The 19,440-nt window shown below is 33.9% G+C and overlaps 1 protein-coding gene across 1 annotated transcript in view; it reads right to left on the bottom strand.

The window, feature by feature from the left end:
- Window positions 1–258: 258 nt before the first annotated feature.
- Window positions 259–19,440, bottom strand: part of C2H14orf39 (chromosome 2 C14orf39 homolog) — a 44,450-nt gene continuing 25,268 nt past the window's right edge. Inside the window, exons 9-17 of the mRNA XM_044662020.1 lie at window positions 19,254–19,390; window positions 17,778–17,854; window positions 17,297–17,373; window positions 17,158–17,216; window positions 16,137–16,198; window positions 14,908–15,086; window positions 13,092–13,227; window positions 11,074–11,131; window positions 259–458 (exon numbers count right to left, since the gene is read on the bottom strand). Coding sequence (XP_044517955.1) covers window positions 259–458; window positions 11,074–11,131; window positions 13,092–13,227; window positions 14,908–15,086; window positions 16,137–16,198; window positions 17,158–17,216; window positions 17,297–17,373; window positions 17,778–17,854; window positions 19,254–19,390 — 985 coding nt within the window. The remainder of the gene's footprint in view (window positions 459–11,073; window positions 11,132–13,091; window positions 13,228–14,907; window positions 15,087–16,136; window positions 16,199–17,157; window positions 17,217–17,296; window positions 17,374–17,777; window positions 17,855–19,253; window positions 19,391–19,440) is intronic.

The raw sequence follows: 19,440 nt of genomic DNA, 5'->3' as shown, positions 1-19,440 counted from the left end.
GATATCTGCTGAAGTGAGTGTAATTCTAGTCTTAATAAGAGCCATGGAATCACCTTTAATATAAATAATAATTAACCAATACCATAAATATAAAATTTCATAGCAAAAACTTCCCAAATTTAACTCACTATAATCTCATAAAACATCAGTAATGCATAATATCAACTGAAAGGCAAGAAAATAGACAATATTTATATTTTCTAATAACAATGTAAAATAAAATCATACTATAAATTCTTTGGTAGCAAAGTTATGTATTCAAAAAAAAGTGAACTGTTTTGTATTTTGTGAAGATGGAAAACCTTTTGAAGAGGAAGACTGTGATGAATGTTGATCTTGTTCAAATGAAAATGAAAAAGTAAAATCATCTTTTCCGTCTTCAAATGGTTGAGTAGAAGCTTCTGATGAAAATGGGAATGGAAAAGTATCTTCTCCTTCCAATTTTCCAAATAAGCCTCCTGAGAAAAATAAATATGAAATGTATAATAGTCATACAAAATATATAAAATGCAATAAACTAGCATTCTGATGAAATAATTATAAAATATGTAAGGTAATGATTTAGAGTAAACTCTAAAGATTATTTGATTCTTATTTGTTTAAATTGTTTTAAAGGAAAACATTAAAATTTTTTAAATAACTATTATTATGGAAAACTATTAATAAAACATGAAATACATTTGACCATAAATTCCTAATAATTCCTTCTGTTTAATAGAAATGAAGTCATTTTCCCACCAAGTACAAAAAGATGTTGATCTTTAATGTGTTTTCTGAGCACCTCTCCCCAACAAGCCTCCCCTCTCCAGTAGGGCACACTGACCAATACATAAGCTTGTAAAAGCTTTCCCTTCTATAGCAAGATTTTGCCAGCATATTTAATTGATACCTTCTTCCCCATTCCATTCTAACAAGCAGTAGATATCAATCTGCCCTCCTGTATGAGGAAATAGGGGAAAATAGGAGGCTTCTATCTAAATCAGGCTTCTAGTGAGAAACATCAACCTGGGATGACACTGAGATAAGTAACCCCAAAGTAAGTAAGAAGCTGCTTTGGAACACATACCTGTTCTCCTTGTAAAAAAGTGTAAAAATGTTATCTGTAAAAAAGTGGCACATACTGATTCGGATCATCCAAAGAATGAAAAGACAGATGGAACTCTGAGGCATGAAAGCAGCATATTTGGTTATATTGGTCCTGAAGGAAAGGGGATTGGAATCTAGCTGGGATCAGTCTTGTCTTCCTAGAAACTACTTGGGGCAGGGACTATAGACAGTAAAAATTAAATTCTTCAACATATTAGGAGTTTAAGGCCGTGGTGTGGTCCACTCTGGGTGGGAAGTTTATCCACCATTAAAGGGGGAAGAGTCATAAAGTGAGTGATAGAAAATAAAGAAAAAAGGGCTAAAAACAACAAAGATTTCAAGAGGAAAAAAATTCAGTTAAAAACCTAGAATATAAGCAGAGAAGTCAACAGAAAGAAAACTAAAATTAAAAAGGAAAGATGAATACTAAAATATATAAGAGATTTTAACTTTCTCCAAATAATGAATTGAACTAAGGCCTAATGAAACACAGAAACTCATACTCCAAGAGAGCATGGAAAACAATCAAGATTTTCCAGAATGACTCAAAAAGGAAATTTAAAATTTAAAAAATGTTAGAAGGGAACAAATATGAGAATTTATGTCTTGCACAGAAGAAATAATTAGCAGAATAGGAAAACATGAATCATCATGGCAAGTCTCTCTAAAGATGCAAAAGAGAACAAGAGAGTTGGAATACAAAATACTGAAGTGAAGAGCAATCTTGTAAAAAAGACACAAAACACTAAAAGCAATAAACTTAAAGAACACATGATTTCAATACAACCAAAATGTTAAAAATAACATTTGATTTCTAACCAGAAAAAAAGCCATTGATATTTTAGACAAACTATGTAGAGACAACTCAAGAATGGATCATAGATCTCCCCCCAAAAATTTTAAATTAGCATAATAATATAATTCAGAAAACAATATAAGCAAACTTCTTAGAAATTCTAAATAAATGAAACAAATTACCAGTTGAAAGAATTCAGACATCACTTCTGGGGAAGCAAAAACTAAAACCCTTTGTTTCAATTCCATCCCCCAAATATTCTGCAAGTGATCAAGAGATAGACTCTCAACTACAGATGAATGGAAATTCAAATAACACAATACTATTCTTTAACCACCTTAAACCATAGAAAAGAATGGAATTATATATTCTGAAAGTTGAAGTACAAAAAGGGAGACTAAATTTAAAAGAAAAAAATGGTAAAGGAATAAGCACCTGAAGATAAGAACTCAAGAAGATGGAAAAATAAAAGTTAATTAGCAAGATAGGGTTAATTTTAAAAAAATAAATTGATAAGCAAAACAAACTGGTGAAACATCAAGAGCTAATGAGAGCTAGGAAAAGAAACTGGGTATCTATGTCAAGAAACTCAGAGGTGAGAAAGGGATTAATAAGGTACTTAGGAGGGTGTGAGGGTGTGTGTGTGTATCCACATGAATGTGTACAAAAACCCACCAAAAAAAAATGGGTTGAGAGACTGAGAAAAGTTTGCTCTGACTTGTATTGACTGTAGGTTGTTTATTTTTCCTCTATAACTAAGATCCGTGTGTGTGAATGTGTGTGTGTGTGTGTGTGTGTGTGTGTGTGTGTGTGTTTTAAGTATAGACTCGTCTCCCTCCTAGAAGAAAAGGCAAAGGAATTTTAGGAATACCACTCTATACTCTATGTTAACAGGTTCAATAAGGTGTTCCATTTTTTTAAAAAAGGAAGTAGGTTTCAGTGAGTGAAAATAATCTGAATTGGATAAAAGAAAACATTACATAGGAGGAAAGGAATAAAAAGGATGAACGTATACTTGGAGCCAAAAAACAAATTTGGGGCTCTGCTAGAAGATAGATGTGTTAGATACTCTGGAGAGGACAAAGCTGCTTCTATTCAAAGGAATGGTAAAGTACAGACTCAGAAACTGCCAAATGAGAGAAGAAATGTTGGTTATTGACTCAGAAGTACTATGCAATTATTTGTTGACCTAATAATAAAAATAGAGAAGTAGCCTATCTCTCTTCCTGGGGTATGTATTCAAGACATAACAGATTGTCCTAAAATCTGTCCAAAAAATTACTACTCACTTTTTATTTACACAGGCATAAATTACAATGCAGAAAAAACTAAAAAGTATTGATGAAGATTAATTACAAAGTTTAGGAAAAGAAACTGAAGGGCATAGTGACAGGTTGTGTTTATGGATGGAGTGCTTATAATATTCATAAGAATGTATTTTGCTGGTGTCTTTGTAAATCTGTCTCACCTCTGAAATATGTTACTTTGTGTGACCCTAGGCAAGTGAAAAGTGAAACTTAATTTTCAGAGAAGGTGCTATATTGTCCAAAGGAGTATTCTCATCCAGTTGTTCCTTATCTCAATGAAACTGTCAATAAATCTAATTTTTAAAATCTTTAAAATAAAAAAGATAAAGGAAAAAGAAAACTACATGCAATAATAACATAACAATAAAAGGAATAATAAAAAGGAAATAATAAAAGGAAGAATAGTAACTGAGAAACCCACAAAAATCAAAGGAGAAAAGTACAATGAAGGAATTAGTAGTAATTCCTATGGCTTCAAACATTTATGCATGAATACCTAAAGTTTGGTCAACAAGCAAGAACTAGAGATCTTAATACAAGAAAGAAAATTTGACAAATGGGTTATCACTGAAACTTGAGGCTATGAAACCTATGACTGCAATATGGTTCTTGAGGGGAAAATTTTATTTAAAAGAAACTGGATAGGCAAGAGAGGTGGGCTAGGTAGCATTATATATTAAGAAGGTTATATTCATATGAGAAAATCCAGGAACAAGAGTGGATTAGCATAGTAGAAAGTATTTTAGAGAAGATCAATGGAGGGAAAACAAGAAACTCTGTTATCATTGTATACTACATACCATTTGGTCAGAAAGAGGTAATAAATGAGGAGTTTAGGAAAGAGATCACAAGTCTATAATCAAAAAGACTAGATACTGTAATCATAATGGACTTCAATTATCAAAACAACAACAGAAGTTCTCTGTCAAGAGTAGGAAATGCATATAGCTTTGTGACTTAACAAAATTAAAATTTCACCTTTCAAGAGATGAAGGAACAGAGAATAGCTTAGTGAATTGTTAGCCAGGTCTGGAGACAAGAGGTCCTGTGTTCAAATCTGTCTTCAAGACATTTCCTAGCTGTATGACCCGAGACAATCAATTAAATCCCATTGCCTAGCCCTTACCACTCTTTGATGTTGGAACTAATAAACAATATTGATTCTAAAAGAGAAGAAAAGGATTGGGGTGAGGTAGATGAAGGAAACAACAAAGGGAAATTCTATTATGGATTCCACAAACATGAAGGAACAGGCTGCAGGGTCAGAAATAATGGGAACTTTGAGAGAATTGCTAATTCTCTCCTGGAGTTTGTAATAGAAAAGGAGAAGTCGGGTATGTTCTGATGTGCACCCTAGATTTTAGGAGCACAAATTTCAAAGGGTTGAAAGGACAGTTTTCTGGGATTCCATGGACTAAAATTCCAGAGGGGCAGTCAGGCCAGGAATAATTGCAAATTCTCAAAAATTATATTCTGAAGACACATAGAAATAAAAACATGGGCATTATCTGAAAAAAATGGTGTGGATTTTACAAGCCCTTTACCAGTCAACTTAGATTATAAAGCTACATAGAAGAAAGATATATAGACAGATAGAGGAAATACAAAATTGTGGCATGGTCCCATAAAAGTAATGTCAAGAATGCTAAAGTTTAGAATGAGTAGAGGTAGGTTAAGAATGCTAAGTTTAAAAAAATAAGTTTTTGTTTTGTTTCACATTGGCTATATTGTGGCAAAGAGGTGGATTAAACAGGAATAGAACCACTGATTGGAGTTCATGAAGCAATGATTACTGACAATGGAGAGTCGGCTACTCAATTGTTATTTTGCTTATTTTTTTGCTAACAATGACTTTTAGACCAGAAATTACAGAATTTAAAAATGTGCTAACAGGGAATTAATATATAAGCTAGGTAATGAGACAGGAATAGAGCAGCTATTTGCTTTTGATGAATTCAAGGCATCTGGCATAGATGAACAATATTCTCAAGTATGAAAAAATGGCAACTGTGAATGCTGATCCCTAATATTTGAAAGTTTAATTGCTGAGAAATTATAGAATAAACAGTTTTAAGAGATGGTTAGTGAATATCTAGAAAAGTAAATGGCAATGTCAGACCTAGAATAGCTTAATCAAGAATAGGTCATGCCAGAATAGCTTTATTTTCTTTTTTGCGGAGAACTGGTATATTTAGGGAATGCTATTTACCTAGATTTTAGCAAAGCAACCGATTAAATACTTTAAAATGGACAGATGATAGTAAAACTAGTTGAACAAGCTACTCAAGGATTGGCCATTAATTATTCAACTTCAACTTGGCAGCCAGGTGGCAAAGTGGATAGAGTGCTTGGCTTGAAGTCAGGAAGATGCATCTTCCCGAGTTCAAATGTAGCTTCACTTATTAGCTGTGTAACACTGGGCAAGTGACTTAACCCTGTTTGTCTTGGTTTCTTCATCTGTAAAATGAACTGAAGAAGTAAATGGCAAACCCCTCCAGAATCTTTACCAAGAAAATCCCACTGAGTCATGAAGAGTCAGACATGACTGAAAAGACTGAAAAACAACATCTGCTTGGTAGGAAGCCTCCAACAAAGTGTCCAAGGGATCTATTTTTGGCCCTGTGCTGTTTAATATTTTTAGAAAAGAATTGAATAAAAGCATAAGCAACATACTTATCAAATTTTGAATGACTTGAAATTGAGAGGAATAGTTAAGACGCTGGATCATAAAGGCAAGATTCTGAAAAGTGGCCATCTCTTATGTAAACTCTTATGTACACTAGAAAGAAGTCTGGCTCTAGAGTCAGAAGCTCTGGTTTCAAATCCCTCCTCTTCTGCCTGTGTGATATTGGACAAGTCATTTAACCTCTCTGAGCCTCAATTTCACCAATGTAAAAATGAGGGCATTAAGCATTGATTATTTGGTTTCTTCAGCTTGACTTCTATGATTCTATTTCTTGTTCCTCTGTTCCACACATCAAAATCTCAAACTACCATCATGATTTTGAACTCTGAAATTTTCATCTCTGATCATAATTTCCTGATCTTCCTTGATCTTTGGCATGGCCTCCAAAGAACTTCATGCCTCCATGTTCTTTCAGTCCATCTTTAATGATCTCACTTTACTTCTCTCCCTTCAGTCTTGAGCCAAGAGTTAACCAATTTAACTATACAGCACATTCTCTACCCTTTATTCCCTTTCTTCTTGTCTCTTCCATTCACACCTTATCAGTACCCCAGATTTATTCACAGTATCTGCCTTCTCCATTTCCACTTGTGTATCTCAGAATGCCAACGGAGAAAGTCATACAACCATGACAACTAGGCTCATAACAAACCTATGTAATCTAACCTCAGCTTGGCCTTCACAGATGCTTAGAAATTGCTTTATTCTTCTCTGATTGTTTTTTTATTTAATTTTCCCCCAATAGCATGTAAAAAGTTTCCAACATTTTTCAAAGAATATTTTCTGAATTCTCTCTCTACCCCCCCACCTACCCTTGAGATGGAAAGCAATCTCATATAGATTTTACATATGTAATCATTTAATTTTTTTCCTTACTAATTCTTTTGTGGAAGGAAACTCAAATAGAAAAAAAATTTAAGTGAAAAAAGTTTGCTTTGGTCTAGATTCAGATTTAGTTCATTTTCTTTTAAAGCACATGGCATTTTTAGATTATTAGATTAATGTATTGCTGAGAACAGCCATTATTCACACTTGTTCACTGTAAAGAATTCCTGTATGATGTTCTCCTGATTCTTATTTCATTCTGCTTCAGTTCATGTAAGTCTTTCCAAGTCTTTCAGAGTTCCTCCTGCTTGTCAATTCTTGTAGCATAATGGAATTCCATTTTATCATATACTATAGCTTACTCAGCCATTCACCAATTGATGGGTATCCTCTAACTTTCCACATCTTTGCTCCCCTAAAAAAGCTGCTTTAAATACTTTAGGGCAAATAGATCCTTCCTTTTTTTAAAAATCTCTTTGGGATACAACCTAGCAATGGTATTGCTGGGTCAAATGTTATGTACTGTTTATAGCCCTTTGGACATAGGTCCAATTTGCTCTCCTGAATGACTAAATCAGTCAACTCCCCCTTCAATGCATTCATGTCCCAGCTTTTCTATACCCCTTCAAGTTTTGTCATTTTCCATTTCTGTCATAATAGCTAATCTGATAGGCATGGGGTGGTACCTCAGAGTTATTTTAATTTGTATTTTCCTAATTAATAGTGATTTAGAGTATTTTTTGCATGATTCTAGAGCTTTAATTACTTCATCTGAGAATTGCCTATTCATATACTTTGATCATTTATTAATTGGGGATATACAATCAACTTGGATTCTTATACATTCAACTTATTTCTCTATGTATTTGAGAAGTGAGGCCTTTATTAGATTTTATTAAAAAATTTTGCACCATTATGATTACTGGATATTACTTTCCATCCTATTTACCCATGTTTAGTTTCTGACCTCCACATCTCCCAATTTGCCCTCTTTTTTATTAGCCCCTTCTCTTAACCATTTTCCTTCCTACTTTCATCACTCATAAGCAGCTCTTCCAAACCTTTCATCTCTCCTCATATTTCTCAAGGCTTCCCCTCCCTCTACCATCTCAGCTAAGAACCCTACCTTGTAGTTTACTGAAAAAAATCAAGGATATTCACTGAGAGTTCCCTCTTCTCCATTTCATTTCACTCAGATGCCTGTTTCCTCCTCACCCTTTCCTTACCCTTTCTCTTTGTTGAAGCAAACCCCTATATATGTACAAGTGATCCCTTTTCAACCTGTCTGCTCCAGCAGATTGCTCCCACCATCATACCAACTCATTCACTTATCTTCAACCTCTCCCTATCTACTAGCTGCTTTCCTACTATCTACAAACATGTCCACATCTCCCCTATCCTCAAAAAAATCATCATTTGTACTTTCCATCCTACTTAATTGTAGTTTCATACCTCTCCTGCCTTTTGAGGCTAACCTTCTTTAGAAGACTTGCTAAAGTAGGTACCTCAACTCTTCTTAATTCTCTAAATTCTGGCTTCTATTTCATTCAACCAAAACTTCTTATGTCAAACTTATTAACAATCTTATAATTGTCAAATTTAATGGCCTTTTCTTAGCCTTCATCCTTCATGACCAGGCTTTGGTACTGTTAATCACACATACTTCTTGATACTTTCTTTTCTCTAGGTTTTTGGTATACTACTTTCTCATGGTTCTTCTAACTACCTGATCACTCCTCAATTTCTGCTAACAATGAATGTTCCACTTGGAGTAAAGGGGAAGGAATAAGCATTTAAATACTGCCAGACACAGTGCTAAGTGTTTTAAAAATAGTATCTCATTTGCTTTTCAGAGCAACTCTGTGTGGTAGGTGCCATTATCATCCCCATTTTACACTTGAGAAAACTGAGGCAAACAGAGGTTGATTTGTCCAAGGTCCCATAGCTAGTAAATATCTTAGGGTTTCACCCTGGGCATTCTGTTCTCCCTCTATACTATTTTACTTGCTAATCTCATTGGTTCCCATGGATTCAATTACTATTTCTACGCTAATATTTCTCAAATTTATGTATCCAGCCCCAGTTTCTCTGTTGACCTCCAGTTTCCCATCTTGAGCCACCTATTACACATTTTGAAATAGGTGTTCTATAGACACCTTACAATCATGTTCAGAACTGTACTCATTATCATTCCTCCCTCCCTTGAATCTTTCCTTGTTACTAAACTTCCTAAACTTTCCTGTTACTACTTTTGAGGGCACCATCATCCTTCTGGTCACCCAGACTTGCAACCGAAGTGTCATCCTTGACTCCTCATGCCCTCTCATTCCCCATATTCAATCTGCTGCCAAGGTCTATTGATGTTACCTTTATGATATCTCTTACACACATTTCCATTCCCTCCTATGATACTGCTACTGTGGTACAGACCCTCATCACTCACACCTGCACTATAATAGTCTGCTGGTTGTTCTACCTGCCACAAATTTTTCCCCATTACAGTCTAATTTTCACTCAACTGTCAAAGTGATCTTCCTAAAATGAAAGTCTGATCATGTTACCCCTCTGCTTCATAAACTATAGCAGCTTCCAATTACTTTCAGGATCAAATATAAAATCTTCGGTTCAAAATTCTTCATATCCTGCTCTACTTTCTTCTATCAAATCTCCTTATACTTTACACCATCCCCTCCACACTCTGTGATCCAATGTCTTTGACCTCTTTGCTGTTCCTCGGAAAAGACATTTCATCTCTTACTCTAAGTATTTTCACTGGTTGCCCTCCATACCTGGAATGTTCCCTCTGTTCATCTCCACACACACACACACACACACACACACACACACACACACACACACACACACACACANCACACACACACACACACACACACACACACACACACACACACACACACATATATATCTCCAACCCCAATCCTCTTCCTGAACTCTAATTCTACATTGCTAGTTTCTTAGTGGTATCTACACCTGGATTTCCTATAAGCATTCAAAGCTCAGTATTCATTATCTCCTCCTGTAAGCTAACTTCTCAAAACTTTTCAGTAAGATCACCACCACCCTTCAAATCCCAGGTTTAAAACTTTAAAACTTTAGTTAAGATTAACTCTTCTTTCTCCTTAAACACTCACATCTAATCAGTAGACAAATCTTATCAAGTCCTACCTTAATATTTCTTGTATCAGTCTCCATCTCTCTAGACATAGACTCTAATTTCATCACTTCTTACCTAGATTTTTGAAGTAGCTTCTTAATTTGTTTTCATTTATCCAATGAGACAACATGTAAAGCATTTTACAAAATTTAAAGGGTTATCATATTAATTCAAATGTGATTTCATTGTTAGCAATACAGCTAAGCACATTGTAAGTGCTTAGACAGCTTGCTAAGCTTACTCTTTACTGCCTTAGAAAGTTGTCAGAAGTGCTAACAGGGTCAGTGACTTGCACAAGGTCACAGAGCCAGTATGTGTCAGGGATGGAAGTTTTCTGAACCCAGATCTTTTCAACTCAGAAATTACTTCTCCACTATGCTAGATAGTTGTTTTTTTTTTTTTAATTTTAAAAATGTCGGGGCAGCTGGGTAGCTCAGTGGATTGAGAGCCAGGCCTAGAGACAGGAGGTCCTAGGTTCAAATCCGGCCTCAGACACTTCCCGGCTGTGTGACCCTGGGCAAGTCACTTGACCCCCATTGCCTACCCTTACCACTCTTCCACCTATAAGTCAATACACAGAAGTTAAAGGTTTAAAATAAAAAAAAATTAAAAAAAAATTTAAAATGTCAGCTATGATTATTTGCTATTTTTTTTATCATTCTCTCTCCTTCTAATCTCTTATTTTTCATACAGTTGTCCAAATTATCTTTCTAAAACTCAGGCCTGCCTATGTTACTCCCCTGTTTAAAAACCCTTAAGAAGCTCCCCAATGTCTCTAGGATAAAGTACAAATTGCTCAGCCTACCATTCAGTCCCTTTTATCACCTGGCTCTTGCCTCCCTTTCCTACCTTATTTCTTCCTACTCCCCTTCACAGACTATGTTCTAGCCAAACTAGATTTTCAAGAACTCAAAACTACAACTCTTGCCTCTGGGATATTGCCTTCCTTCAAAGATTCACTCAGATGGTCACCTCCTTCATGAAGTCTTTCCGAAGGCCGTAGTTATTGCTCTTCTCCTCAATTTGCTTTGTATTATATTCATTTACATGTTGTATCCCTGTCAGTAGGCTGTTAGCCTCTCAAAAGCAAGAACTATTTTACTTTTGTTTCTGTATTTCTAGGGATTAGCTAATGAATTTTAATGGATAACACAGTCAAGCCTTGAGTCAAGGCTGTTATATTTAATAAAATACTTACCAATATCTTTTTGTGAGGAAACAGGATTTAAATTTCCTGAAGAATAATTTTCATCAAACTGAAAAATAATTTCCATTAAATTTAACTTGTAAGAGCAACATAAAATAATTATAAAATACATGTTTGAAACTAAGTACAAGTATAATGCAGCCCTTTGTGGTTTTCACATTGGACTTAATCCTTATAAGGATTAGGTAAGGAGTAAAAAATCCACAATAATTAATTGGTCTTAAAACTGTACTTCAGAGGTAACATGATGCACACTCATTTTTATGTTGATCCTATTAAAAATGTTAAGTATTCTATAATAAGTTCAGTAATAACAAATGCTAGCAAAGTAATAACTACAATTATATTCATTTCTACTATTCTGAAGGAATGCTTTTAGATCTAGTACTTAAAATAGAATGATACACAATAAAATTAGAATCTAGAAGCAGTTTACAAGGCTTTTGTCCTATATGTAATTCAATAAAGTTGAATTTATATATACATATATGTACATATATAATTTCAAAATTGGGAGAATTAAGTGAGTGGTAAATACTTGCAAAATTTAAAAAACTTTAACTGTGAAGCAAGATGGAAAAAAGCCACAAAATTTTTAAATGATAATGCCACTACTCAAAATATTTTTGGAACTCTCTCTTTAGAATTGTTTCCAGACCTTTTATTTATTTGAATATTCTGTATGATAACAAAATTTTAAGAGTGGATTTGTTTTCTGAACATCTAAAATTAATTAAGAGCAAAACACTCTGAATAATAAAATAAGTGATCAATCTAAGTAAAATATTCTGCTAAACTATTTTCTGAGAGATAAGGAGTCAAAATATATGTACAGGCAGTTTTTGAAAGAAAAATGCAAACTATCAATAACCATATGGAAGAATTTTCTAAATCACTAATAACAATAGAAAGGTAAACAAAAATTACTGAAATTTCACACAATATAGACTGAAAACTAGAACAAAGGGTAAGTTTTAGAGAATTGTGGAAAGATAAGTGGAACTATAAATTGGTCCACACTATGTATTCTGGAAAAGCAATTTGGAATTAGACTAGAAAAGTTACTCGTCTCTATCTCTCTGTCTCTGTCTCTCTCTTTATATATATATATATGCTTTGACCAAGTGATAACATGATTGACAAATACACATTCCAAAGAAGTCAAAGACATAATGAAAGATCTTACATATAAAAATAAATATCTGTAGCAGCACTTTTTAAAAAATGTTTTCCCATGGTTACATGATTCTTGTTGTCTCCCTACCCTCCTTGCTCCCCCTCCCAGAGTTGACAAGAAATTTCGCTAGGTTATACATATATTATCACTCAAACCCTATTTCTATATTATTCATTTTTGTAAAAGAGCAATCTTTTACAACCCAAACTCTAAATCATATATCCATATAAACAAGTGATAAATCATGTTTTCTTCTGAATTTCTATTCCCAAAGTTCTTTCTCTAGATGTGGATGGCATTCTTTTTCATACATCCCTCAGCATTGTCCTGGATCACTACACTGCTTTTAGTAGCAAAGTCCAGCACATTTGATCATCCCACAATGTTTCAGTTATTGTATATAATGTTCTCCTGGTTCTGCTTATTTCACTCTGCATCAGTTCATGTAGGCCTTTCCAGTACTTATAGAAATCAAGCAGCTCATCATTCTTTATAGCACAATAGTATTCCATCACCATCATATACCACAATTTGTTCGGCCATTCCCCAATTGAGGGACACTCCCCTCTCCATTTTCCAATTTTTGCCACCACAAAAAGTGCAACTATAAATATATTTGTATAAACAGAACCTGTCCCACTTTTTAAATCTCTTTGGGATGCAAACCTAGTAGTGGTATTGCTGGTTCAAAGGACATACATTCTTTTAAAGCCCTTTAGGGCTTTAAGTAGTAGCACTTTTTGTGTTAGTTAAAAATCTGGAAACAAAAAGGGTATCCATCAACTGAGACAACATATAATTTAAAAAACAAAATATTAGTTTCTGATATTACCTGATCTGGTAAGTTTTCATTTCCAAATTCAGAAGACTCAAATAAATTAAATCCAGGTGATACAGAAGAGCCCATAAGAAAAGAAAATCCAGGTGGTGTCTTTTGTGATTTGCCTTCAAGCCCTATATTTCTGAGCCTATTATATAAACAGAGAAGTTACTGTAATAGTCTTATAAACAAGTTTTAAAGTAAGAGATTTATCTCAAACATTTCTGGACATACTTATCTTTTATTTAATTGTGAATAAACCATTAGAAAAACTTTCTGATTAGTTAATCAGAAAACATTTATTGAGTGCTTATGTGCCTAGCACTACTCTAAGTACCTGGGAAACACAGAACACAGTCTTAGTTACAGTAAATTGACTACAAGAATAAAACCAATAAGAAAATTAGAAAATAACAGTAGAATGCAATGAGTAATGTGGTACATAAAGTATATGCAAGAGTTAAGAGAAGGGAAAGATCAGTGAGAGTATGAGCAAATAGGTCTTGATCTGGGCCTCCAAGGATGAATAAAATTTAAATAAATAGGAAAGAAAGTAGGAAGAACATACCAGGCTATGGGAGCAACATAAATAAATACATAGTAAGCAAAAAAACAACATGGTATAAAGGGAAAATATTGAGGAGATTAAATATAGAATGAGTGAATTTGAGAATAGAGAGAGAATATTGTTGTCATTTAGCCTATTCCATACATGAAGGAATCCCTAGTATCACATGTCCCCCAAGTGTATGGGTAATCAGAGCAAATAATGTGTTATGGAGTGATGAAAAATAAGGCAGTTTACTTTGGGTAGGCTCTATCACTGAGGGCCTTGAAAATCAGTCAAAAAAGTTCTGTTCAATTGACATGTAGATTCTTAAGCAAGAGAGAATATAACAAAAATCATGTTTTAGAATGATTAGAGTCATAGTTTCCTCCACTAAAGTTCTACTCTGGTGCCTTATCGTGATGGTCATCCTGGTTTTCAAAAGCTTATGCCAACTTAAGAGAATATTCTGACAGCTCCCACCAAATTGGAAAGGCTTCATGAAAAAAGATATATGGCATGTATAGTCATGACACAGAGGGATCTTTCATCCAGATTAGCCTAGCTAAATTCAGAGAAATTCATTACTAGGTATTTTCAGTGGGGCGTCTGTTAAATTGCAACTGTAGTTTCATGTTCTATAACATAGAACAAAGCAGCTGGGTGTGAGATTCCTCAGTGGGCTAAACAATAATGCATGTGATAGCATCTTTTGTTTATTCTGTATGAAATCACTAATCTATAATAGCATAAAGACTATGATTAGTCTCCTTTGATATAAGGAAGTCTCAGATGAGGATATTCCTCTATTAAAGCAATCATCACTTTAGGGGCAAATTATAATCCAAAAATGTTTCCCAAGGCACTGAGAGGTTCAGTGACTTGCCCAGGGTCCCATAGCCAGGCCATGTCTGAGGCAGAATTTGAATCCAAGTCTTCATGGCTTCAAAGTCAGCTCTCTGTTCACAGTTGTTTCTTCAGGATAATTAGATATAATAGTGAGCGAATGCAATGCTAAACATGTTAAATCAGTAGCTAGAAAAACATAACTTCTTAATTCTAATACTGTCTTTCTCTTTGATCTTGATTCAATAACTTGTTTGTATTTGTTTTTTTTCCCTAAGTATAAAAGAGAAAACAATTCACCTCTGTTGAGTTCTTGGAATTTTTATATAAATATCTATAGGAACTAAGGTGTATTGTTTTTATATTAATTATACTTATAAACTAAAGCATATCTTTAATACAAATAATGAAACATAATGGGAAACAAAATCCTACAGTTCAGATGAAGGACTTTTAGAAAACTCTAATTTCTCCCCACGTTCAGGTGTTTTTAAAAAATCAGGAGTTCTTAAAAAGTGAGGCATTTCAGGAGTGCTTGTAAGTTTTTCAGGGCTTCCTTCAGTTTTGTCATGATTATCCTCCTCTGATTTTCCTGGGTGTTCTGTGTGGTCATCCTGTCAATTCACAATGCATAGAAAACTATCAGATAAATTTTATAGTATAGATGAAATTACATGAAAATATTTTGAGTCCTTATGAAGAAACAAATTATAGTAATTCACAATGAGGACAAAAGAACCCCCAAACCAACTCAACTGGCAAACATATGATTTTTATCAACACCATATGGTAGACAGAGGTAAGACTACTAATGTAAATGTAAACTCATTAGTGAGGCTGAGACAAACAGCACAATGAACAAACCCCCAAACTATTCCATATAGATCTAGAAATTATACCAGGCTAAATCCTGATGGGGAAATCCAAGACAAAGTTGCGATGAATCATTTTTCCAGGCTAGGTCACTCTAGGGAGCTAGATAGAGAGGTCTATGGATAGTGGGGATAGGATCTGGCCAGGAGCCCCACAGAGCCCTCCAGAGAATAGGAAGAAACTGCACCCCAAGGCAAAAGGAAGTCTAAGATCCCTACTGGGACATCATGATGGAAGAGAGGTGGCAGCTTTGTTATCCACTACCTAGTTCCAGGTTGAAGATTTTAGGGCAGACTGATGAGAGGATTTACATTCATAGGTGGCATTCCTGAGTAGAGAGTTCCTGAACTATGTATGAAGAAAGAAGTAGATAAAACTTCAGAGAAATAACCCCAGGGCAGCAATCTCAGACCCAGGGGGATTTGCAGTATTTGTAGTGCTATCACTCTGAACCAAAAGAGGCATTCTAGCACCCAGGGAGAGGGGACTTCAATGGGGCCAGCTGCCAACTGACAGCTTTTTCCATATAATTCTGCTCTTAAGAACAACAGCTCCCGGAATTCATAGCAACCTGGGCAGCTACCTCAGTAGTTTAGGAATAATTTCCAGATCATAAATGGATGATTAATACTATAGTTATTCCACATATATAATCAAGAGTTGATGTATTTAAACTAAATATTCAAAATTGAATTATGTTATTTTTTTCCCAACTTAATTTGAGAGTTCATGAATGTTTAAAGTTTTTTAATAGATTTGAAGAAATCGAGCCAAATAATTAAGTTACTTACTTGTAGAGTATCTGTGGAATCTTTTAAATTTTTTTCTGTTTCTTTTACTCCACACTCAGAATCTGTGTTTGTTAAACAAAAACATACAACTATTGTTTGCATATTATATCAACTTCTTAAAAAAGAATGGTTTGTCAGGAAATGAAAGTTAAAGGTTCTACTCTCTAAAATTTATAGAATTCTTTTTTTTTTCTATCTGAGTTACTTATATGCCTTGCAAAATGGAAGACATTCTGCCATCTTTTTTAGTCTGTGTAAGAATAAAACTCATGCAAATATGTAACAGTCATCCTTTAACAGCTACAGAGGGTTCTACTCTTTGCCTCCAACCTATTTCTCCCTTGTCTCACTCTGCCACTGAATGATTACATAAGTGTAGAACAAAATATATATGAGATAAAAATTTTTTTCCTCTCCATATGCAGTATAAGTGACACCATTCCATTGCTGTATGACAAATTAATCTTCCCTACACAGTTGGAATGATAGATAAACTAATATTAGTGTGGTAAATTATTTAACTGAATTTAATTTAATGACAATAATAAAACACTTATTAAACAAATCATCAGTACAAATCTTGCTATCTGGGTTTTTCTAATGTCTTTACAATACAAAGAATGTGGCATTTTTAATGACACCAATATCAAGACCTATTTAATCTTCAAATAGGAAGACATTAGGCTATTGAAAAAACTGACACTATTACCTTTTATATTATTGAACTAATTTTAATAATTGTGGAAGCTCAATTAAATAGAGGGCCCAAAAGCTAAATATATCTGCCTAGGCTCAAAAATCAAAAAGAAATTCAGCTATGCCAGAAAAAGAAATCAATGAGCAATGAGCAAGGAAGAACATAATAAGTATAGAAAAAATTGTCATATAAGCAAATAGCATTTCTTTGACTTATCCTGTCAAATGTACCACAACATATTTATTTACTTTTAAAAGTCACTATTAGTTGTAGAGAATAATTTGTCCTCATTAATACATAGGAAAAAATATGAACAGCAACTACCTGTACTTCCTTTGTCAAACATTAGCTTATAGTCTGATTGCCTCTGAAGAGTCAGCAGTCTAAAATGTACAAATAATGGTTTCTGTTAACTTATTGTGTATTTTAATATTCAAAGCATTTCCTAATTTTAGAAAATTACCTGAATTGTAGCAAGTTTTGTGTACTTTTAAGAGTTGAAACTTGAGAATATTTATTCATCATGGATTCATCAAATTCCTGCACAAAATGAATATAACATCTGAAGTGTCTATATGATTATTATTTTAAAATCTGGGGTTTTTTCCATGGGAGAGGTCATGCTTTTGATTTGGCATTGCCACTGGAATACCCTACATTTAGGCAATGTCATCACACTTTACTTAGATGCTAAATGCAAAATGCTGTGTAAGGTGCCAAGTTTCTCATCTTTGTTCTTAAGGACATTACATACAATCTTACTCAAGGAGACAAGGCATTGTTAATTACAATAACTCACATGTCATGTGATACATATACCAATTGTCATGCCTATAACACATGCAAAAAAAGTGTACCCTTTTTTGCATTTACATTGTAAATTTTTTTTAGCCAATACTTAATTCTTACTCTCTTTATTAAAAAAAAAAAAAAAGATTAGATACCGGTGTTGCTTTTCTCTCTGGTCTGAAGTCAATACTGGCAAGTGTTGAATAGCTCAATGAACTTTCTTCTTTTTTATCTAAGTAATACATAATTAAATTTAAATTATTTTCAAAAATGATTTTCCTATGCCATGTCTTATAACCCTGTGAATTAATAATTTAAGAACAAAATAGGTTTGCATATGACAGTGAATTAAAAGTGATATACCTAAGAATTACGAAAATTTTATGTAACCCTGAGCTCTGCGTTACAATTAGTCAACCCTTTACTTTATAAATTTAACTAGGCATAGGATCCAGACCTGTAATTTCATTGGTATAGGGAATTCTCTGATGAGGAAACACCCTCAAGTCAGCATCTTCTCTACAAACTTAGAGTCTTAGAATAGGGTCTTAACTTGGGATCAGTGAACTTGTAGCGGTTTAAAAATATATTTTTATTAAATATATGTCAATATAAATGGTTTTCTTTGTAATCCTTTTATGAATTTAAAAAATCTAATTTTGAGAAGGACTCTATATCCCACACTGGAAGGCCAAAAAGGTCCATGATACATAAAAGGTTAAGAAGCCCTGTCTTAGAGAGGTTAAGGGACCTATCTAGAGTCACACAACCTATATGAGGCAGAAGCAGGTCATGATCTGAGGACTTTCTGCTTTCTGAGTCAGTTTACTATACATGATGCCATGCTATCTCTATAATAGTTATCTTTATTTGTGAATGACAATTAACATGATTACAGTTCCTGATGAAATAAAATAAGCTGGCAAAAATTCAATTTTCAAGGTAAGCAATGTAAGAGATAGTGAGGAAAATCAATATCCCTCTTCACAGATGCCAGTGATACTATGGATGAATTGATCTGCACATTAAAAGAGGCCAAGCTAAGAAGTATTAAGGGCCAAGTCCCTAGCAGCCTGGACACTGTAATTCTGCTTTCCAATTTAATTCAATTCAATAACCACTTAATATGGGCCTATTATACTCAAGGCATTATGATGTGTACTGAAAATACAAAGACAAAAATATAGTTCCTGCCCCTGAAAAGCTTACATTCTGATGTAATTTACAGAGCAGTCCATAATTTGTTCACAGGACTCCAGAAGAAAAAAATACTTCTAGTAGATAAAATGATTTCCACTTTCCTAGCAATTGTACAAGCAGAGCACAGTTCCTGGTATGTATGTGACTGTACTAGTCTGTCTCAAAAAAAAAAAAATATAGGCACTTAAAACAAAAGGCTCATTTGCTTTTTACCTTCCCAACCTAGAGGACAAAAATGGGCTCAATGTATTTATTTAAGGAATATCTCACACTGAAACCTATCAAAAGGGTTCTTACTCATTTCTTTTAATTAAATATTCTGACTTTTGAATTATAGAATGCTTTGTTCTGTGAGAAGCAGCATGGCCTAGTAGATAGTCAGCCTTTGATAAAAGAAAAGAAGAAACATAATTGATTCAGTCAAACTTTACCTGTTTCTCTTGGTTCTGAGAAATGTCTTTCATTCCTTACAGGTTTAACTAATTTTGGGGAATTATAAGGAAGAAATAGTTGACTATTTTGAGGATTTTCATTTATTTCACAAATTCGTCCATGTTCTTCAAAAATTCTAAAAGAAAAAAAATCAGTTAAAATGTTAAAAATTACTCAGTATAAAAG

Source organism: Gracilinanus agilis, chromosome 2 (assembly GCF_016433145.1).
Source record: "Gracilinanus agilis isolate LMUSP501 chromosome 2, AgileGrace, whole genome shotgun sequence".
NCBI classification, from domain to species: Eukaryota; Metazoa; Chordata; class Mammalia; order Didelphimorphia; family Didelphidae; genus Gracilinanus; species Gracilinanus agilis.
Note: the sequence above shows the minus strand (reverse complement) of the source record. Positions and strands in the feature narration are given on the sequence as shown.